General features: G+C 36.8%; 1 protein-coding gene across 2 annotated transcripts in view; it reads left to right on the top strand.

The window, feature by feature from the left end:
- The window catches only part of rab11fip3 (RAB11 family interacting protein 3 (class II)), a 46,887-nt gene that overhangs the window by 5,978 nt on the left and 16,108 nt on the right, over positions 1–24,801 (top strand). For both annotated transcript variants that reach the window (XM_051681982.1, XM_051681981.1), the window contains exons 2-4: positions 5,158–5,251; positions 10,336–10,409; positions 18,579–18,748. In XM_051681982.1, coding sequence (XP_051537942.1) covers positions 5,158–5,251; positions 10,336–10,409; positions 18,579–18,748 — 338 coding nt within the window. The remainder of the gene's footprint in view (positions 1–5,157; positions 5,252–10,335; positions 10,410–18,578; positions 18,749–24,801) is intronic.

The raw sequence follows: 24,801 nt of genomic DNA, 5'->3' as shown, positions 1-24,801 counted from the left end.
ATCCACGCAACCGATTTGTTAATGAATAATGTCTCTTTTAATACCCTTTTTGTTTTTACAATCAGTTGTTGATCAAAAACAAAAAAACAAAATAAACATTTGATTCTAATCAGGTATAGCACAGGTGAGATAAAGTCATTTGAGTCTCTCTTGTTAACATGCACAAATTTAAAGACGCTGTTTACAGAAATGGCGGGTTTCCTTAAAGAGACAGTAGTGACAGTTTTTAGCACAACAAATCAATGTAAATACTTGTAAATAGTACAAATTATGCAATTAAGCAATAAGCATGAAACAAAATATAATATATGCAATACAATATCATATTTATTGATTAAATACATTGATTTGTTCATTTTTAAAAAGTTAAAATGTGACAAATTATGAAAAAATAATAAAATGTGTAAATTAATATTTTCATATTGTACCTAGTTAGAAGGTCCCCTGTATAATTAACAACTTTAGCTGGGAGAGAATTTCTTTAATATATAAGCAAAAGGGACTAAAATATACCAATATGAATCAGAATCGAATCAAATCAAGAGCTTGTGAATCAAAATCGAATCGGGGAATCTGTATTAATACTAGGGCTGCAACTAACAATTGTTTTGATAGTCAATTAATCTAAAGATCAGTAGAACGATTATTCGACTATTCAGCGATTATTGCAACAATTAATCATTTGCTCTTAACCGATTATTCAGCTTGTGCCCCGACTTAAAAGTAAGCATGTTGTATTAAACGTGCTTACTAACAATAAAGAAGACAAAATTATCTTTAAAAAATACCTTTTAATGACATTCACTGAATTAAATACTTTATTAAGTTTAATTCAGTAAAGAAATTCACTGCAAACATTCTATTGTTATCAAGTGTTTTTGTCTTGTTTTCCATTTAAAATGGTCTAAAAATCCTTAAAACAAGATACTGTATCTTAAATATAAGTGTATCTTGTGCAGTAAAGACAAAATACACTTATATTCAAGATCTATTCTCTAAAAGCAAGTCTAAATATCTCATATGCTGCTTCTCAGGTGAATGCATCTTTTTTAGAGGATTTTTAGATATTTTAAAATATTTGTATTTTTAATATTATATTCAACATTCTCAGATAACAATTGTTCTTCTGCAGTACAGCTGCTAAAGAAAATGTATGATGTTTTAAAGGAGTTTTAGATATTTATATTGGAAAACAAGCCAAAACAAAACAAAAATCAAAAAGGTATTTTGTTTCAGTGTATAATGGGGTGAAGACCACCATCTCTCACCTTTCTGTTCACTTCAATCCATCTTTAACTCACAAAAAAAACAAACTCTCTTATTAATAAAGCTGCGTATTGCCAATTTTCTTCACGATAAGAAATGCACAGTGACACATATATTATGATTCAATAAGTCGCGAGCCATCACGTTATAATCTAGCTGCATTAAGCGTGCGCGCTCGAGGGATGAGCGTCCCGTGACAGAGTGTGCATCAGCCGGGTGCAGTTTCAATCTCTCCCCCTTAGGACATTAGCGCAACTCATAGAAGAGGCGCTGACCACACAGAGAAATTTGAAGAAAAAACCAGTTTCAGAGTTTGTAGTTATTTACATGACCAGCTTCCGTATTATTTGAACTTTTAATAAAGCTGTAATACATTAAATATAACTGCATTAAAAATGTAACGCCGGGATGTTTCCTTTAAAAAGCTGCAGCTCCGCTTATTCCACAACGAGAGTGCTTCTGTATTTACTTAATTTTTTATTTTTGCATTATAATTCCCTCATACTTTGTGATCAATTTTTCACAAATTTCACATTTTTGTAGACAATTATTTATTGTCGACGTTGTCGATAACATCGACTAATCGTTTCAGTCCTAACTAATACCTAGCCCTAGTTCACACAACTGTCCACTGTAGCGCCCCTTGTGGCAACACTGAGAATGCAACGTGCTTGTCGTGACACATTTTGGAATAAAACTATGCACAAAATCGAGCTTGCATTGCTAGAAGCGTCTGCACTCATACTTGCGTATAGCATGTTTCGCCCTTAACATCCCTTTGACAACGTATAACATACACTCATGTAGTCAAGCACTGGAGGTACCATTCTCAAAATCCCACTGTGGTTATTTTGCTGTTCAAATGAGTATATAGATCTGTGTCCCCTTGTTAACTCCTGATCCCACAGACACGTGTCATTGTCTGTTTAAGACAGGGTGGATTTGATGCAGGAAGTCTGGCTATTTTGTGACTGTTAAAACTGCTGATCTGATCAGCATAAAGGTTAAAATGCCAGATGAGAGATAGGGGAGGGTGAACTGACCACTTTTTGCACTTTTATTCATCTTTTCCTAAATGCATGCTACACTGGACATATGTAAAATTTCATATGACTTATTTCTCTCAGCATTTGTCTATCTGTATCTGTATTTTTGTGCAATAGATTATCTTAGTTTGGATAATTGGTGTTTTCTCTAAAGACCTTGTGATACAAGGTTCAAACATTAACCATGTTTTTATGTGGAAAGCATCAAGTTTGCAGCGCTAAGCAAGTTTGTGTGTGTTTATATAAGGTAGTTTATAGTTTCAGGGATGAAATTTAAACCCAAACACCGTCCCAGCCTCGAGGGTCATTCCTGTGTCTGCATTACTGTTGTGATTGGACGAAAATTTTTACAGGAGGATTTGAGCTTTCTTCACATCATGTGATATACGTTTACAGTATAATAGCTTGCTCAGCTGGTTGGCTTAGGGAAATAGTTTAAAAATGGGAAAAATGCACTGAAAGGGTAGAGGAACTGTTCAACTGTTGTCGAGGCAGGTAGAAAGAAAATTATATATTAAACGGAAAAGCTATGAACAAAAGCATTTTGTGTGATTTGGATACTTATCCTGTCTGACTGAAACAGACATGTCTAATCTAATAAAATCTTATATCTTGTACAGAATGTTTTCAGTACACACTGGAGAGAGATTGTGTGTGTTTGTGTCTGTATGTGCCATTCAGTACAATGCTGATTTCCATGCTGTAATGTCTGTTTGATATGGTTACTATGGGAATGCCTGACCTTGTATGCAAATTCTTACCCGGAAGTAGCTTTCACCAGGAAGTGTAGGGGGAACATCAGGTAACGGAGCATCTATGTCCATATGTCTATGTGTGACTAAGGTGCACTAAGTAAGTTTTTGCTTATTAAAAAAGTTTTACACATAAAGTCCTGAATAGCAGTTTTTAGAAATATGTTATTAATGATGTACACTCACATGAGATGAAGACTTCAGTCATATCCGTAAAGAAATAAAAGCTGTTTAATTTTACATGGAGCGGGTCGTCCCCTCATGGGTGCTGCCATGTTGACCGCACATGACACTGTGTCGTGCAACTGATTGAGTTTTTAGGAAAGTTTACCGTATATAGCGCAGAGCGGTGTTCAGCCGGCAGAAAGCTCACAAACGAGTCAAGTGTGTCCTGTCACAATCAGTGGTGCAACAACGTGCAAAATATTCATTTGGATTAAATCCAAGAATGTCCATAATTGGGATGTGTGTAGTATGAGATGAAGAAAGACACAGACTAAAAGTAACAGAAGTAGTATCCAGGATGATGGATGTCAGTATGTGCTGGTGGTGCTGATGTTCCAGTGATTGACTTGATTTATATTTGACATTATTTGATGAAGAAACAACGTGGAAGTAAACTACAGCAAGTGTAACACATGAACAGTATGATTTGGCTATTGTCATTTGGGTGTACTAATTAAATTATATAAGTTGTGCATCTATTTAGACTCAAAAAGTGACTGAGAAAATACATATGTTTGGCTTGTGTTATGTGTAGCTCAGTGTGTGTTTGACAGCCAGTTGCGTCTTATGAAATTTCAGTGTGGAAGTAATTAGTCCTGTTCTATATTTGTTGCATCATCTCTTTGAAATACAGTATATAAAATAAAACATCAAAATGTATCAGAATATATTCTTTTCTATATTTCTTGAAAATTTTGTTAAAATTGTACACTATCTGAGCATTTTGTAGGTCCATTTGTGATAGATGAGCATGCCGAATAGCTAAAGACCCGAGTTTGTAATAATGTTTAGTGAAACACCTATGCATTTAATGTTTAAATAATCTTCAAATGAAGAATTATTCATCTGAACAGCAAGAATTAGCTTGTGAAGTCCACAGAAGTTTATAGTTGGGTCAACAGCAAAATATTAAATGGCGGGGTTGTTAATGACTATTTTCTGCTTAATCGTCAGATGTCAATAAGATGACTCAGTCAGTCACACAGTGTTTTTTACAGTGTGAAATCAAAGTAACACCACTCATGTGATTAATCAGTTTCACACTTTAAATGAGATGCTTCTATAGAGGGGCTAAATCAACTTAAATGAAAAATTACATATAATGTATTACCTTTTGAATGGGCCTGTAAAATATATAATTGGTGATTATATCATAAGATGAGGATTAAACTAGACAAGGCCAAAACATTTCACATGCACACAGTTAACTGTTTTTTATGGGAGGGTTAGTCTGTATTTTTGTGTCTTGTGTTTTTATGTAATGGATGGTGTAACGGGGTTCAAGGATGGGCAAGGAGGCGGCGGGAACAGTCAACATAACTTTAATGACATAAGTCAATTTAAAGAAACATAAACACACAGACACACACAGCGGCCACGTCTCTCTCTCTCTCAAACTGGTGCCTCCGGCTCATCTTTATCCCCTCCCGGCTGATTAGGACAATTCAGCGCAGGGCGTGTGTCCTCACGGCCCGGCCACGCCCTCCTCCTCGTCACACTCCTCCACTGCCCGATTCAGGCAGGGGAAATTTACTGCTTGACGGACTCCCCTCCCTTCCTGGTTGCCCTTCTGGCCGTCCTGCTGCCGGCAGGTCTTCCCCGCATCTCTGGAGCCCTGGGAGAGATGAGGGGAAGGAGAGGGGAGAGGGAAAGAACGAGGGGGAGAGACAGAGAGAGAGAAAAAACTCGCTCACCAGTCCCCGGACACGCCGTCGCCCGGTCCTCAGCCACTCCTCATTAAGTGCCGGGCATGTGTCCTCAGGGCCCGGCCACACCCTCCTCCTCCTCACAGATGGGAATATCTCTGTTTTTGTAAGAGGAATTGTTTGGGTGTTTGTTAAGTAATTGGTGTGTGTTTGTGGTTTCAGGTGAAGGATCTGACGCGGTTCTTGGATCCCAGCGGTCTGGGTGTGATCAGTTTTGAGGATTTCCACAGAGGCATCAGCGCAATTAGCAGTGAAGGTACAGCACTACACACACAACCGCATCATGTTTTATATCATGGTGGGACTTCCTATTTATTTATACTGGTCTTAATTGAAGCTTAATTATACTATAGAGGAACCCAAACCCTAAAATGCAACTTTTGGCTTTTTCAGAACTGAATAAAGGAATAGTTTAGTCCAATTACGAACCATTTTTCATTTTGGAACAAATTTTTTTTTTACATTAAGATGACTTCATTCTTTTGTCCCCAAAATAAAGTTAGGTTAGAAATACTCTCACTTATATAGATCTTACTACTTCTCTTGTTTCGTTGCGTTGAACTTTCCCCAGGTTAGGGATAAGTGGCTCCTGGTCAGTGGGTAAGATGAGCCACCTGGGGGCAACTTGACCAATAAAATTTTTCCATTGTTACACCGATGCAAATTAATTTGTGGAATTTTATTCAATCATTTCTAGTCTATAATGCATTTATTTATAGCCTACTTTACTCTTTTCCTTTAACACTGAGGATTGTTATTGCATGTAAATAGCTGGGTTTCCATCCACGTATTTTTCTGCGCATTTGTTTTATTTTGAACAATTTGTCCTGGTAAATGCAAAACCCACCCAGTAGCATTAACATTACTGTTTAATTCATTTTGTAATTATAATAATTTTAATTATAATTTTTTATTTATCACACATTATACATTTGCACATATACAGTGATATTCTTTTTTTTTTTCCACATATCCCAGCTAAGCTGGCGTCGGAGTGCAGGGAGCAGATAGGGTCAAGGGCCCAACAGTGGCACCTTGGCAGTGCTGGGGCTTGAACCCCTAACCTTCTGATCAGTAACCCAGAGCCTTAACCGCCATGCCACCCTGTTTTTGCACATCCCAGCCAAGCTGGGGTCAGAGCGCAGGGTCAGCCATGATACGGCGCCCCTGGAGCAGATGGGGTCAAGCGCCTTGCTCAAGGGCCCAACGGTGGCATCGTGGCGGTGTTGGGGCTTGAACCCCTGACCATCTAGTCAGTAACCCAGAGCCTTAACCGCCAAGCCATATACAATAAAACACAAAGAAAATGGGTCAGAATACACCTGAACATCCTCTACACACAGTCAGCTGCCATAAATTACAATATATAATAGACATTGAAGAAACACTTGTTATGTAAATGTTATGTTTCCCAAAACAGATGCTTTACACATTTGAATATATGCTCCTGTAAAACATTCATATGGTTCATCTGGATTCTGTTAACTAAGACTGGTGAATGCACACACATATAAATGCAATTTAGAGCATATAATCTCTCTTTCTAGATCTAATTTGAAGATGATGGAGTTGATTTAAAGCACTTGATGGTTTTGTAATGATATCACAGTGAAAGCGTTTTCAGTAATAAGGATGATGTCAGAGTCATAGCAGATCTAGCATCTTGTTTCTAATGGCCTGTAGAGCATCCTGTGTTTCACGAGTCAGATTTCTCTCTTCATTAATGTATGAGTGACTGGAACATCTCTCACCCTGTCTATTTTTACTCTGTACAGTGTTTCCTACAGGATTTTGTGAGACTGTGGTGGGGGATCCGGGGCATGGCCCCCCGGAAGAATTGTTTTTACATTTTAAAATTAAATGTATCGATCTGGTGCACTTTGAGAGCAAAATTAAGAGGCTAGATCTATGAAGAACTTGGTGCTCTTGTAAACAATGTTGTGCTCTAGTAGTAATTTAATCATAAACACATTGGTTGTATAGATATGAATGGTGATGACACGGCAAAAAGTTCACACCCACAAAGCATAAACGAGATGAGTCTACGAGTTTAAACGAGTTCAACGCAGTTCACAAATGGTCAAAACATAAAATCGACTAGAGCATACGACATTAAGCACTGTCATGTGCTTGTCCTCCGGACAAATAAATTGGTCATTCACATGTCTGAGAAAAAAAGTTACTTGTCCAGAGTGAAAAAAGGACATTTATGTTACATGCTAAAGTAACATGTCAAAAACATGTTGTATATTTTTCTAAAATTATGACCGATGCCCAACCTGATAGTGTACCCATGCAATCAACTCAATTCTCTGTGACAGAAATGTAAACTTGCACTAGATTGGGGAGGAGGCTATTGTCATATGGTAATTATTTTATGTCACGTATGGTGGTCAAATAAAGACAAGCCTCCATCGCCATCATTTACAGCAGGGATGCTCATAGTCCTATGAAATTAGATCTACTTTTTCATCATGTTATTGCAGCAAGATCTACCATGTACAATAAAGGCTATACATTATCACACTGACTGGGAGTGAGAGATGCTTTGCCGAAGCAATGGTGCAAAACACAGCGTTAGAGATCTTTTATGTTGGCAGACCGCCACAGTCTAGCTAATTAATGGGAAACACTGTTGTAGCATGTAAAGGAAACATTTCCTCTAATGCTTCAATAGTAGTTACTCTATGAAACCTTTTACCCCAAAACAAGTGTGGCCACACTTTATAATGTGGATATAACAAAATAATGCCAAATAACAAGTTAAAGCTACACTATGTTACTTTTGGCCCTCTAGCAGTTGAAGCATTTATGCAAGTTGTGATTCGGCACTCCTCTTATAGCGGATGAATGTCACGGTTTGAGGACTCTGTGATTACCTGCAGAGCGGACTCATGACGAACTATTTTCATGTTGATGTTATGCTGCTCGCTTAAAAATGTATAATCTATATATTACATACTTTGAGGAATATAAACAACACAATTACATTTTAATATGACTATTAAAGTGTTTTATCCACTACACAATAAACATTAATGTTTGTTTTGTACTACACATATCATTTTAAGAGGTGAAACTTGTGGAATGACTGAAATGAGTCCAATTGAAGACACTTGTTTTTTTTATTACAATCTACAGCCTCAGTGGACAATGCAAGTGTACTGCCCCAGCATACCTAAAATCATTTTTGCAGAGCTATGTTCCCACCAGAAGACTGCGGTCGGTTAAAGAGCGGCGCCTTGTTGTACCAACACAAAGAGGCACCAAAACACTTTCCCGGACTTTCGGTTTCGTCGTACCACGTTGGTGGAATGACCATCCGTGAAGCGGACTCACTTTCTGTCTTTAAAAACGGCTAAAAACACATCTTTTCCATGAGCACTTAACCAGTCACTCATAAATGTATATATTTTTTTAATTATATATTCTTGTTGCACTTTAATCTGTCTTGAATACTACGATTCTGATTCTAGTGAAACTTTGTAATGCAGCACTTTTCATACCACTGTCTCCTAAAGATGATTCACTTATGATGTATTATTCCTCTTTTGTAAGTCGCTTTGGATAAAAGCATCTGCCAAATCAATAAATGTGAATGTAAGTGAACCATCATATTACAACAGTAGGTCTTTGCACTGCAAACAGTAAGTGTGTAATATAAAAACGATAAATGAGGATTTAATAATGATGAAATACTTTATTGAACATGAAATATGCAAAATAACAATTGCAATAATACATTTGTAATCGTTTATTTGGAAGTAAAGTTACAACAGAGAGATGGTTACACACTAAAAAAATTAATAAACATTACTGTGCTATGAAATCGGTACATTATAGACAACTTGAGATGAGCATAAATTAATGGCGAACCACTTTGTACCTATAGTGGCTTTTTGGATCTGTTTAAACATCTGCTAAAAGGATAAAATGGCAAGTGTCCGTACACATATTTTTTGCTCCAAAAATATTTTGTTGGCTTACACTTGCTAGCAACGTTTAGATTATTTGTTCTTCATCAGGCAGAAAAAAAATAGATATATTTTTCTGCTAAATGGACAAAGGAAAGTGACAACAACTTGTGCATTTCTGTGACTGAGTTAAGAAAAAAAGAAGAAGAAAAAAAAGCCTAAGAAAACAGCGGCAAACACACTTTCAGACACACAATTTGGGAATCTTGAAACTGCAGTACTGTTATAAAATACTCCGAAGTCATGAATATGAGTAAACGTAACTTCACTGAAAAAAAGAAACTTATAAACACATTGCGATTGGTACACATAAGTTATGTTCGTTCATTAAAGCATGACAAACAATATAAGCTTCAACAACCCTACCAGAAAACATATCCAAGCATTATAACAGGTAAACAACAGTTAAATCCATTAGGAGAGTGATTTCACTCCGCTGCTGTCCTGACTCCTGAAACCACGACTGGTTTGACTGAACAGCTGTCGCACTCGCTTCCTGCTTCTTGCCACACAGCCGGACCTTCTTTTTTTTAGCTTACGGATATGACGTAAACACGTAAGGATGCATGATATATGCCTGCAATTTTGCGCCAAATCTGACCCAACAGCTCAAATTCTCTCAAAATAAAAATCATTATTGTAGGCTTACTGTAGGGAAATGGGGTAAGACAAGGACATGGTTTTAAACATGGGTTTTTTATGTACTCACTCAATAATGAACTTTTGTGGGCCAAAGCACACATGTATTTATTACATCATTGCATTTTAGTTTTTAAGAAAGGTGAATTTGGGTAAATATATTTGGTAAATTTGTTTCAGATTTTTTTGGCCTAACACTCAAGATCTGCATGTAAGTTTAAGAAATTTTACAGTAGATGTTTCTTGTAATATTAGGATCCTCAACCAGACACAAAAATCAGTTTGCCCGAGATCTTCCCATGCGTTTGAAAATTCCAGTTAGTTAGAGCAGACTCTTATATAAATATAGTTTCCTGGAATCCAGACAGCTCAGCTTTGTCTGACTTATTCCATTTGAAAGAACGTGAATGTCATTAACCACTGCATCTCCAAAACGGAAAATTAATTTACTCGCCCTCGTGTTGTTCTAAACCTGTACGTTTTTTAAAAAAAATATATATATTTTTTTTATATGGAACACAAAAGGAGAGTGTTCGGCAGAATGTTAGCCTCAGTCACCATTCACTTTCATTGTATGGGAAAAAATATGCAATCAAAGTGAATGGTGACTGGGGCTAACATTCTTCCAACCATCTCCTTTTGTGTTCCATGAAAGAAAGAAAGAAAGTCAAACAGGTTTGCAACAACATGAGTTTGAGTAGTTAATGACATGTTTTCTCTCTGACAGGTTCTGATCCAGATATTTACAAGACTCAGTTCAGTGCAGTGGAAGCCAATGGACCTCCAGAGGAGTATGATGAGGTATCACACACCAACATTGTGGTTGTTTTCTGTCCTCCCCTCTGTCACAAAGAGCATGATAAATCTGCATTTTAGGAGCCCATTATTGCAGAATTGTGGAATCCAAACCAGCACATTCCACAAATTCCCAAAAATATTGAAAGACCGCAGGAGAGCAGCTCAGAACTTTGATAAATGGAAAACTGCAGCGTGTGCATTGTTCTGCTTTAGTGCCTCCTGCTGGTTTTGTGTTGAAATGTGTGTTTGACTTATTCATTAATAAAATCTAGCATAATTTATTTATAAAATATTAATATATATAAATGTATTTATATTTATAATCTAGCACAATGTATATAAATATATATATACACATACACCGATGAGCCTAAACATTATGACCACTTACAGGTGAAGCGAATAACGTTGATCATCTCCTAAGAAGGTCACATGTCAAGGTCTGGATTAGATGGTAAGCGAACAATCATCTCGTACATACGTGTCAACGTGTTGAATGCAGGAGAAATGGGCAGGAGTAAAGACCCGAGTGACTTTGACAAGGGCCAAATTGTTATGGCCAGACAACTGGATCAGAGCATCTCTTGACACGGCAAGGCTTGTGGGGTGCTCCCAGTCAGCAGTGGTGAGTACCTACCGACAGTGGTCCGAGGTGGGACAAACCACAATCCTGCGACAGTATGTTGGGTGCCCAAGGCTCATCGATGCACGAGGTCAACAAAGGCTATCCTGTCTGGTCTGAGCCAACAGAAGGTCTACTGTGGCACAAGTCACAGAAAATTGTAATGATGGTTAGGGGAGGAATGTGTCACAACACACAGTGCATCGCACCCTGCTGCGTATGGGGCTGCGTAGCCGCAGACCGGTCAGATTGCCCATGATGACCCCTGTCCACCTTCAAAAGCACCTACAATGGGCACCTGAGTGTCGGAACTGGACCTTGGAGCAGTGGAAGGAGGTCGCCTGGTCCGATGTGTCCCGTTTTCTTTTACATCACATGGACTGCCGTGTACATGTGTGCTGTTTACCTGGGGAAGTGATGGCACCAAGATGCACTGTGGGAAGACGACAAGCCGGTGGAGGGAGTTTGATGCTCTGGGCAATGTTCGGCTGGGAAACCCTGGGTCCGGCGATTCATGTGGACGTCAACTGGACACGTGCCACCTACCAAAACATTGTTGCAGACCAGGTACACCCCTTCATGGCAATGGTATTCCCTGATGGCAGTGGACTCTTTCAGTTGGATAATGCAACATGCCACACTGCACATATTGTTCGGGAATGGTTTCAGAAACATGAAGGGTTCAAGGTGTTGCACTGGCCTCTAAATTCCCCAGATCCCAATACGATTAAGCATCTATGGGATGTGCTGGACCAACAAGTCCGATCCACAGCGGCTCCACCTCGCAACTTACAGGACTTGAAGGATTTGCTGCTAATGTCTTGGTGCCAGATACCACAGGACACCTTCAGGGGTCTTGTAGAGTCCATGCCTCGGCGGGTTGGCGCTGTTTTGGTGGCACGCGGAGGACCAACAGCATATTAGGCAGGTGGTCATAATGTTTTGGCTCATCAGTGTATACTGGTACACACATATAATTTAAATATACTGTATGTGAGTTTCTTCAACTTCAGGAACTTTTAGCACTATGGAGTTCTGTAAAGTCTTTCACACTCTCGCTAGTTTGTTTATTTTGTCCACTAACAATGTCCAGCAGTGTATGTACATGCATTGCAGGTGAATTATGTCATTTTTTTGTTATGAAAATTCCCACTACAGTGCCCTTTCCAGCACATCTCAAATTATGTATTGTGTTTAATAGAATTCTGTGGTGGAAATGACGCTGATGGAAATTTTGTACGTTTTTAAATAAAATTGCAAACTCCTTTGTCTTGCTAAAGCTAATTTCATTGCTAACATTTTATGTTTCCTAAATATACACAATTAAAGAAATAGTTCACCCAAAAATGAAAATTCTCTCATGATGTGGATGACTTTCCTTCTTCAGCAGAACCGAAGTGAAGATTTTTATAAGCACATTTCAGCTCTGTTTATCCATACAATGCAAGTGAATGGGTGCCATCAGGCTGCTGGCTATTTGATGGTCCAAAAGGCATATTTAGGTAGCATAAAAGTAATCCACAGTCGATCAATTATTGTCTTCAGAAGCAAACCGATAGGTTTGTGTTAAAAATAAATCGATAATTAAAATGTTTTTAACTTTAAATCGTTGCTTCTGGCCAACGCTGGATTGCTGTTTGAAATGACCGAACTTTCTGGTGACGTTCGTTCTTCTGTTGTATACAAAGTGCGCGCTTCTGACTTCTCGTGTGAATACGGCACTGCGCTTGCATCTTGTGATGCGTCGACTGGTGGCAGAAAGCGATTTATTTTAAAGTTTGCTGTTTGAAATGACTGAACTCCTTTTGGACAGTCAAATAGCCAACAGCCTGATGGCACCCATTCACTTGCATTGTATGGATAAACAGAGCTGAAATGTGCTTATAAAAATCTTCACTTCAGTTCTGCTGAAGAAAGAAAGTCATACACATCTGGGATGGCTTAAAGGTAAGTAAATCATGAGAGGGTTTTAATTTTTGGGTGACTAATCCTTTAAACAATATTTTCACACATTTTTGCATAATTTGGCAAAATTGCAGCTTGACTGGAAATGATGCACTTTAAAAATATTCTTCTCACAATTTATATTTATCTTTATTTTTCTTTGTTTTCGTTAAACATCACCTTTTTTCTCATAATAAATCTCAAGAATGCTCTTCACTTTTGTCCACTTTGTTAACAATTAATTAATATTAATAAAAAAATTTTAAAAAGTTTATTAGGGGCAAAATTGTTTGGTGTGGTGGAAATGAGCCATAACTGTGGGACAGACGTAATTTTTGACAATTTATATAAATAATGTTTACACTATAAATGTTGAAATGATTTATGCTTATTTTACTCTTTATTTAGATGATCATATTTTCAAACATGTAATAATTTGTATTTTTGTAATGGATTTTCATAGTTAAATATTGAATGTCTGGGTGTGGGACAAGGCTACAACAGTAAAATAAAGAATCTTTAATTAAAATATGTAAATATAAGGCATTTAAAAAGTATCTAAAGTAAATGATGAAGGCCTGGTAAAATTTTTCCAATTCAGTTTAAATCCAAAAGGAAAAAGCTGAAACCTGTTAATATAATTAATATTAAGAATATTCAGAGAGTTGTGGGGCGTGTCCCTCTCAATATTTATGGTGGTTACATCCCTGTCTACGAAAAGTATTTGTTATTACAATGAGTTATGTAATAGTGTAGTTAACCCCGCAATTATTTACATTTACATTTATGCATTTGGCAGACGCTTTTATCCAAAGTGACTTACAGTGCCCTTATTACAGGGACAATCCCCCTGGAGCAACCTGGAGTTAAGTGCCTTGCTCAAGGACACAATGATGGTGGCTGTGGGGATTGAACCAGCAACCTTCTGCTTACCAGTTCAGTGCTTTAGTCCACTACGCCACCACCAATTATATGACGGGTGAAACACTCTCAAGAGCAACCAATAATGAGGCGATAAATTAAAGGAATATTCCAGGTTCAATATAAGTTAAGCTTAGTCGACATAATTTGTAGCATAATGTTGATTCCCACAAACATTCATTTCAACCCATCCCTTCTTTTCTTTAGAAAAAAGCAAAAATGTAGGTTACAGTGAGGCACTAACATTGGAAGTGAATGGGGCCAACCATAAACATCAAAATACTCACTTTTTCAAAAGTATAGCCACAAGATGTAAACAATTTGCATGTTAACGTAATTTTAGTGTGATAAAATCGCTTACTAACCATTTCTGTGTAAAGTTATATCCAATTTTACAACTTTGTTGCCATGAAGACTTAACGCTGAAAACCCTAGAACAACCGATTGGGTTTTACAGCTCAAATAATACATGAGTTTTAACAAGAATTAATGTAAGTGCTTTTATAATATTATAAGCTTCACATTTCTGCCTTTAAACCTTCCAAAAATTGGCCCCATTCACTTCCAATGTGAGTAACTCACTGTAACCTCAGTTTTTGTTTTTGTCTAAAGAAAATTAGGGATGAGTTGAAATACATTTTTGTGGTAATCAACATTATGCCACAAATGCTGTCGATTGAGCTTAACTTGTATTGAACACTTAATATTCCTTGATGAATTGATTTCAGAAACCCAAAACACTTTTCAAATTGTAGATTGTGTGTATTATTCCCGGCAGTATTTAGCATATTTGCTCAAATATAGAAATGTACCTATTGAGTCTTGTTTTTGAAATCTGATTTTCCATTTCCTAATTTCTGTCACTTCTCTCTCTCTCTCTCTCTCTCTCTCACACACACACACACGCACACACGCACACACACACACACCTGTGTGTTTTCCTGTAGGTGATGAATGGCTGTGCTGTTTCCATGTTTGCTTTCAAAACACACAGGATTAGGTGGTTTGGTGTAGCACCTCGTCCAAAGAAACAAACACACACATACATACACACACTCACTCACAAATACACACACATACAGTTGACAGTATATACTGTAGGCTAAGCTGGTGAAAGATTTTTTCATAACACACACCTGTTATTAATCAGTGTTATTAATGAAGTGTTTGTTTGTGTGTGTGTTAGGTGGGAATTGTTAATGTTTTGGTACCGTTGGCTGTTAGTTCACATGGGAACAGACTGCACTGAAAAACAGTACTAGGCTGTGTCTTAAAACCAAACCAATAAAGACCAATTTCCCAAAAATGCTCATTAGGTTTTGAGACACAGCCTAATTGTTTTATAAGTGGGTAGATGTGAAACAATACCTATCATGCCCAAAAATGCTGCCTAGGTAGACTGCTCACTAGGTTTTGTGCCACAGCCACTGCATGTTTGCACGCATTGTGCTTAGTAGTGTGTTGAGAAGTTCGGTTGGCACATTAATGTTAATTAACTGGGGGGTGGCCAGTGGGCATGGACTCCGCCCATTCCTGGTCCTGGTGCGCTTTGGACTTTGGTGCTCATTTCCAGTGGTACAGACGAGGAGTAATATGTGTCTTTGTCTCTCTCTGTTGATTCTATATGTTGACTGTGAGTGAAGGAGGAAGCAGTCAGGATTAAGGTTTATTAGTAAACCTGTTTTTCCCGTGTGCTGGTACTTTACTAGGTAGAATGGTTCTTGTTATGGCCTCTCCTGCTCTACGAGTCACTCACGGACTCACACAGGTATGTCAGGCTTTGAGATGCACATTTAAGATTCAAGGTTCAATCTTAGCTTAAGTCAAATTTTGTTACTAATTCACAATAGCCATCCAAATATCTGGAAGATTGGTTCAGTTTTGTGAGCGTTGTGTTGACTTCTTATGTTTTCATTCAAGTGTCTATAAAGACATTGCAATCTTTTGGCAATTTGCTGTATTGTTCTAGATTGTTTTTGTTTATTTGTCCCCCTTATGGTGGCCAGATCTCTTTCAACATTGTAAAATGTACCAAGACTACTGTACTACTATTTACTGTCATTATCATTTGTTTTAGTGGATTACAGGCAGGGGTTTATAATGAGATGCATACAGTATATTAAATCATATTTTGTGGTACATTTTGATCTATAGTCTCCTGTTTTGTTGTAGCCTTTCTGTTCTGATCAGCTGGGTGATTCTCACAAAACCTGTCTAGAGAATGTCCTGGTCTTATTTTTCTCAAATCAAAAGAAACAAATAAGAAATTATATTTTGCATATAGAAAATGAAGCCTAAAAGAAGATTTTTTTTTTTTTACATTGTGACATTATTTTTGTGACAATTAAGCATATTTTACCTCCTAATTCTCATTATCACAAGGCAAAAACAAAATCATTAAATTGTAAAGTATTCATACATCCCTTGGTACGCCTTTCAGCTTAGCTGATTTTAATGAATAAAAACATTTACATAAATAAAATGACTGTGTTATGGTAATGAGAATTATCATTGAAAACAGTGAGAATAGTAATAGTAAAACGTCCGGATGCATTACGATATTGAGAATTGGGTGGCAAAATATGATTAAAAGTCCTGAAAATAATGTCACAATGCAAAAAATCTGAGTTGTCCTTTATGTAGGCTTTATTTTCTTTATGCAAAATATAATTTACATTGTTTTGTATTGATTTAGTGTTTTAAAGAAATATTCCCAGTTCAATACAAGTTAAGCTCAATCAACAACATTTGTGGCATAATGTTGATTGCCACAAAAATTAATTTCGACTCGTCCCTCCTTTTCGTTAAAAATGGAGGTTACGGTGAGGCACTTACAATGGAAGTAAATGGGGCCAATTTTTGGAGGGTTTAAAGGCAGAAATGTGAAGCTAATAATTTTATAAAGCACTTAACGTCAATTCTTCAGTTTAAACTTGTGTATTATTCATGCTGCAAAGTTGTTTAAATCGTCGGATTACAGAGTTTACCACATTATGTCGTCATGGCAACGTTGTAAAATTGGATATAACTTTACACAGAAAAGGTTAGTAAATGATTTTATCACACTGAAATCATGTAAACACACATATTGCGGTCTGATTCTGAGCGCAGTATAGCCGAGGATGCCGCAGACCACCGTATTTCACCCACCTTGCCAGGACTGAACAGCATCACTTTGATCCAGACACCTGGATCATCTCTTTAACATGCAGAACATGTGCTTGATGACACCACACCTCTGGATATATGCCAGGTTATAACGCTCTTCAACATCATTTGATGATTATTTGATTAATTACTTCTGAAATGATCGGTTTAAAATGTTCACAAACATCACCACCTACCTTCATTTGGTGGTAATAGCTCGATGTAAATTGCGCAGATTTTTGTGAATGAAACACAATCTTTAATGAGCCTAATTTACATAGAAAGTAGGCGTATTTGTGTGGAAAGGAATGACAATGACTTCATTTAAATATTTAAGACGCAGCGCAATTTTAGCGCTGATTGCGCCCACTAAATGTGATTGCGAGTGGTTAGTGAATGACACGCAGTTATTTGTGCTGAAATAGCATGTGCAAAAGTGGTGCAACTGTTTAATGAATCTTAACGTTTACAGAGTGGTGGTGGCACAGTGGGCAAAAGCACATAACTGGTAATCAGAAGGTTGCCCGTTCAATCCCCACAGCCTCCACCATTGTGTCCTTGAGCAAGGCACTTAACTCCAGGTTGCTCTGGAGGGATTGTCCCTGTAATAAGTGCACTGTAAGTCACTTTGGATAAAAGCGTCTGCCAAATGCATAAATGTAAATCTACAGATTGGCCCCATTCACTTCCATTGTAAGTGCCTCACTTTAACCCAGGTTTTTGCTTTTTTTTTTTTCTCTCCCCTTTTTCTCCCCAATTTGGAATGCCCAATTCCCAATGCGCTCTAAGTCCTTGTGGTGGCGTAGTGACTTGCCTCAATCCTGGTGGCGGAGGATGAATCTCCCCCACCAAGATCGAACCACATTATGGCGACCACGAGGAGGTTACCCCATGTGACTCTACCCTCCCTAGCAACCGGGCCAATTTGGTTGCTTAGGAGACCTGGCTGGAGTCACTCAGTGCCCCTGGATTCGAACTCGCGAACTCCAGGGGTGGTAGTCAGTGTCTTTACCACTGAGCTGCCCAGGCCCCCCCACCCCCATTTTTGCGAGTCGGAGGGACGAGTCGAAATAATTTTTGTAGTAATCAAAGTTATGCCACAAATGCTGTAGATTGAGCTTAACTTGTATTGAATCCTTTAATATTACTAGGACATTTTGTTGACAGGTTTCATGAGAATTACCCTGCTGCATCTTAGTCGCTCTTATTTGTTTACGTAATAAACTTTTGAACCTTTTTGCAATCTGCTGCTATATGTCTTGCTGCTTGATTTAATAGGTTAGACAGTTTCTGAGATATCCACTCAGCCACTGCAGTGTTATTTAACAGTGGTTTGTGTCTGCTGATGTGCAGACACACATCTGTGCATTATTAAAAACTCTGTATCTGCCTGATGATGTCGTAGGCGTACTTTCTGTTTGACAGATGTTTCTGATGTGGACATGAAAAGCTCAAATTGAATGATCAAGATCTTCATTAGCAATTATTGACTCCAGACAGTGTTTTTGAATGTATATCAAACCCGTTTGTGTCTTCAGCAGGCGGAGGTCTCTGACAGTGCCTATCTGGGGTCGGAGAGCGCTTACAGTGAGTGTGAAACGTTCACGGATGAGGACACGACGGCTCTCGTTCATCCAGAACTCCATGAGGACGTGGAAACAGACAGCGGCATTGAAAACACACTTACAGATGGAGATGACCGCAACGGGTAACACACACACTTAAAATAACAATTATACACAAACAGCGGACTGTAAGTCATGGGTCATAAATCACTCAAACACACCATAAATGTCATGACATCCTGCTTAATAGTGACCTTTGATCTATAAACCGTGCCGTTTCAGTAACCTTGAATGTGTCAGCAGTTTTAATAAGTGTTTTTGTCTGTAGTCAGTAATCTCACAAAGAAACAATAACTTTCGATACAGTGTCTTTGCTCGGTACACTGAGTTCTTGACGAATACATTGTCTAGCATTTTGTGGTAGTTTTATGAAGCAGGCGCCACAAAACCCTTGTGAAGTCACGCACTTGTATTGATAAAATGTGATATAATACGAACTAAGAACCAAATTTTGAAAGGCAATATACATTTTCTGAATTATTTTTTTTCCACCTGAATTTTTTGTGACCCAAAAAAAAGAAAAGAAAGAAACATTAAAATTTAGAGTTATTTATCTTGAAACAGGGTACCCACAGGTCCTCAAAGGAATAGTTCACCCAAAAACGAAAATTCACTGATAATTTACTCACCATCAGGTCATCCAGGATGTATCTGAGTTTCTTTCTTCATCAAAATAGAATTTAAGATTTTTAGGATTTCATTTCACTCCTCCTCCTTTAAACAGTGCAAGTGAATGTACTCCATTTTTTTGACGGACCAAAATGCATATGTATGGTGCATCAAAATAATTCACATGACTCCAGTCGACAAATAAAGTTCTTCTGAAACCAAACGATTAATTATTTTTAGAAACAAAACAATACTTATATACTTCTTATCTACAAATGTGTGCTTCCGTACATTTCTGTGATTGCGCTCATGAGAGGGATGACGTAAGCTCGTTAGTAAAAACAATAATTCAATGTATAATGATTAAATAAGTATAAATAGTTGTATTTAAATAGTTATAAATAAAATATATACAGTATATTACAAAAAATAATACAGATAATTAAAATGCATTACATGATTTTGGCACACAAGTGAAGCATTAAAAGAAAGTGGCTTTAGATTGCAATATATTGTTTATTTCCATATTATTGATCATAAGCCAATCATTGGCCTACAGTTCACAGCAATCAGTTTTGCAATTGAATTCATCAGTCAGTCCGAGATTTATTATAAGGGCTTGTCTAAGGACGCGCCAATGTATACCTGCGTCAGACGGACGCTTTTGGAGCGTCTCGGTTGTGTTGCATCATAAACATACTGTTTTTAGGTCGCTGTGTCAAGTTAAACTAAGTTTAACTTAGAAAAACACGTCTTGAGATCCCTGCCTTCAGATTTGTGATCCATCAAGTTGTGTTTGAACGCAAGAACGTGTTTTCATCTTGTGTTGCTTGAATTGCTAATATGGAAGGAATATTCCTTGTTACGGTCCTGAGACAGTATTAATTGTGTAAATGTTTTTACGTGTTATTTTTTAGATAATCGCAATTGAGTTAACGCATTAAATCGACATCCCTGAATAATATACATAAATAATAATATAGTCATATAAATATTATAATATTAATAATATACATAATATGAAAATATATTATTATCTCTCTCTTCTTTTCTCCCAATTTGGAATGCCCAATTCCCACTACTTAGTAGGTCCTCGTGGTGGCGCGGTCACCTCAATCCGGGTGGTGGAGGACAAGTCTCAGTTGCCTCCACTTCTGAGACCGTCAATCCGCGCATCTTATCACGTAGCTCGCTGTGCATGACACCACGGAGACTCACAGCATTTGGAGGCTCATGCTACTCTCCGCGATCCACGCACAACTTACCACGCGCCCCACTGAGAGCGAGAACCTTAATCGCGACCACGAGGAGGTTACCCCATGTGACTCTACCCTCCCTAGCAACCGGGCCAATTTGGTTGCTTAGGAGACCTGGCTGGAGTCACTCAGCACGCCCTGGATTCGAACTCGTGACTCCAGGGGTGGCAGTCAGCGTCAATACTCGCTGCGCTACCCAGGCCCCTATTATCTCTCTTTAATATATAGTATATAATCTGTTTTCAATATACATAATAACTGATTATGCATCAAGGTTTCATGATTCCACATTTTCAGTACATTTTGTGAACATTAAACAGCCATTCTAAAGAAAATGTTCAGCATTCATAATGAATTCATTTAGAGTTTTAATGTTAATTCTACAAAAATAAATAAAACATAGACAGTAAAAGTTGTATATGTTAACATTAGGTCATAATGAATTCATAAGACACGTAGTTTTACTAGGTGCAAACTACTCACCTTTCAGCTAGTCACATTTGTTTAAGCTAATTTGCCCAAATTTTCTACATTCTTTTCTAAATGTTTCTTATTTAAATCACTTTTAAGCTTAAACACTTTAAAGGCTTTAAATGCAACAAACAAATCAACTAAAAATATATATCTAGAACACCTGCTATGACTTTCTCAACTTTTTCACATTCTTATGTTTGCATCCCAGTTTATATTATATTATATTATTTACAAAGGAAAACACATAAATGCACAATTGAATATTATAAACATGTCCAGAGACATCCAAGTAGCCTCAGTGGTTTTTTTATTGACTTGCTAAATTCATTATTTCATTTATTTTTAAACCATTTGTTTCATTGCAAAAGTGGTCTTTAATTTTTCTTTTACTGTATTTGGCCTTAAAAAGTCTTAAATTACGTTCCTTCGAACCTGCAGAGACCCTGTGAATAAGTTGTAAAGCCACTGTTGTGGCTGTTAGTGTTTGTGTTTCTGCTGACTAGAAATGTGTATTTCCAAAAGAGCTGCTAGAATCCAGCTCAGCTGACCAAGGTGTTCCTGTTTCCTCTGTGTATGTGTGTGTTATCAGTATCATTCTTTATTTTCCTGTCTCCTTGTTGGAGGAAGTGTGGAGTTTGCTCTTTCTGTCTTCCTGCGTCCTTTGGGTTATCCAACACTCACTCTCTAGGGTCCATTTCCTCTCTCTTTTATTTGGACACTTTCGGACATGCTCTCTTACTCACGTCTCATATTTCACCATGTTCTGCCGTCTGTTATTTGGAACGTGTGTTGATTTAGCGTTCCTACCATGTCAGGGTCATGCAGTCTCTCCAACAGTGACCTTCTCGAAACTTGGATTCATAGTTGCGGAAAATACATCATTTAGTTTTGACGATAACTTGCAGATTTTTCTACAGAGTTTTTATTTAGGCAGCAATTATGTTACCATACAAAAATAAGCGTTATCGTCACACTCATCTTATTAGTGTATTTAAATGTTTAATGTGTGTTAGAGTGTCTGCTGGACAACACAAGGTAATGCATATGGGGATTAATCAGATGAAGCAGATGTATGTTATTACAGAGTCTGCTTGCAACACACATTCACTGGCTCGCAGTACTGAGCTCTAAATCAGATTAAGGTGACACACACACGGCTGCATGGCCGTACTTCGTGAGCATATGTAGCTTTGCTCGAATAGGAGATTTGATGGTTGATTCAGTTTTGCTGGGTCACAAACATCTGACTGGAACGTCCGGCAGATTGAACTCTACATTTCACAGGAGCATCTATAAATTACCTCATATAAATCTGATGAACAACTGTTGAAGGCTAGTTTATTCTGTGTAATTAGCATTTTGTTAGCGATTGTAGAAGTTTGGCCAGTTGCTCAGAGTCTCCAAAGACAGACAGAACTGTGTAAAGATGCGTTCACTGTCTTCACACGTACTTTGTGTGACCAATCACAATGTTACAGTGAGACAGGAGTACGTTTTTTAAAATATTTATGTTTTTATTGTGTAGGATTTACACTATAGAAATACAATGTAGAAAAAGTTGGATCAGTAACTGTAGCAAAAAAAAAAAAAAAAAAAAATCAGTATTTTAATATTTCATCTTGTTTTCCAGTAAAAATATTTAAACATTTAAAACAAAATAAATTCACCTGAGATGCAAATTTGTTCAAAATTGTAAGACTTGTTTTCAGAGAATACGAGTTAGTGTATTTGTAATTTGTTTTACGTTATTGGCAAATTGTTTTCTGGTTTTAAGATTACTAGATTTTATTCGATTTATATTAACCCTCCTATTGCGTTCGGGTCATTTTTGACAGGGTAGAGGTAAATCATTATTTATATTTATATTAAATACCACATCGTATTTTGTATGGTAACCAAACTTTGTGACTTTGCCAAGACTACCAAAATGAACATAATTTTTTCCAGATTTTTAGAAGAAATTATTTAACGAGGAAGAATTATTTTTGCATTGTGTTCATTTGCTTAACACCTTAACACCTATATTTACTTAAACAGTTCATTTGGCATGTTTTACAGTAAAAATATCTAAACATTCTTAAAACAAGACAAAACTACATAAGATATCATGTCTTGCTTTCAGTAAAAATCTATAAAACTTTAGAGAGGTTTATGCTTATAACAAGAAAACTCGATTTGGGGTAAGAAAATTATATTTTTCTTACCCCATTGGCAAATAGTTTTTTCTTGTTTTAAGCATTAACCTCAAAAATGTTTATTATATTTTTCTGGCAAAAAGACATAATATCTAATGCCATTCAGCTAAATCAAGCAAATTTGTCATGTTTACAAAATGTTTTACCGGAAAGCAAAACAAAATGACTAAGACAATTCATTTTTGCAGTGTATTGTGTGAAAGTGTGTAAATTCATATTTGTCGTTGTTTTCTTTACTTAAGCTTAAAAGTACGCTTGAAAACCTTAATATCACAACACAGGGTCACTGAGTTCACCAATCAAACACATGCTCTGACACTTCCATCAGGAAATCACTGAACCAATCAGCAGTCAGTAAACTTGTGAAGTTTTTACCACAACGAGATGAGTTTTAACCCAATCTGCCTAATTTAAGTCTTGTTCGCCATGCTGACCACGACTGAAAACTTTGATGTTGTGCTGTGTTTGTGTGTTTTGTGTGGATCATTTAAGTTGTGTGCTGTACTTTAGTTAATCTAACTGGAATTCTTTAGAGATGTTGTGACTGCCGAGAGACTAGAGTGAATTAGCAGATTATCATCCAAAAGTCAATATCATCCAATTTGCCTTGATTTTTACAGTAAGAATTGAAAAGAGCAGAAGTTGTGAAAATAATTTGATCAATTTAAATTCTAAAACAAATATGTTCTTATATATATATATATATATATATATATATATATATATATATATATTTAGAATTGAAATCGATCAAATTAAATTAAATGGCATAAGATATTATGTCTCATTTTTTCATTGAGAGTATACAGTATAGTATTTATGTTTGTGCAAAGTTGATCCTAAATTAAAGGTAAATAGGACAACAATTATGCCAAATGTTTGCCAGGTAATATCATTTCTAATTATGTAAAATACTAAGATAATTATAAATGAATGATTTGAACATTTTATAAACAAGTGTGAGCATCAAAGAAGCAAACATGTGAATTCAGTTTTTAAATTATGGCTAGATTTGTTTACAAATTTGTTTTTTATTTTATTTTTTTATTAATTCATAACAACCTTTTACAATTGTTTCAGTAAAAGGAAAAAAAACCCCTCCTAATTAAAAAGAAACGTTTTTGATTAATCTGGTACGTTTGACAGCATTTAACCAAAAATGTAAGGGATAATGTATAGTCAGTTGCTCATTATCGTAAAATTAACACAGGGCTTATTACATGGCTATGTACTGAATAATGAATTAAATAGTCAAGAAATAATCATCTGAGTTGAAATTATGTTGTTATGTAAGAAGAAAGAGACCACAGAGTCTCAAGAAACAGCTGAATTCCACCTCTGGTTTGCGTCATAGTTCTGTTGATGTTTATATTACGAAAAATGACTGTATGACTGCTCATTATCTTGCTTATTACACTACTGTCGAATAAACAAATGGACATGAAATATTGATTTAAGCAGAAATAATTTTATTAGCTTACTTGAAGAAATCCCAGAGTGTCACAAAAAGTAGAAAAGGTGACTCGCAATACCCGGATGACCGGTCAAATATCACTTTATCACTGCATATGTGGTCGTTATTCAAAAATATCAGACTGCTGG

This window comes from Myxocyprinus asiaticus, chromosome 41, assembly GCF_019703515.2.
Source record: "Myxocyprinus asiaticus isolate MX2 ecotype Aquarium Trade chromosome 41, UBuf_Myxa_2, whole genome shotgun sequence".
NCBI lineage: Eukaryota > Metazoa > Chordata > Actinopteri > Cypriniformes > Catostomidae > Myxocyprinus > Myxocyprinus asiaticus.
This window is presented reverse-complemented; position numbering and strand designations above follow the sequence as displayed.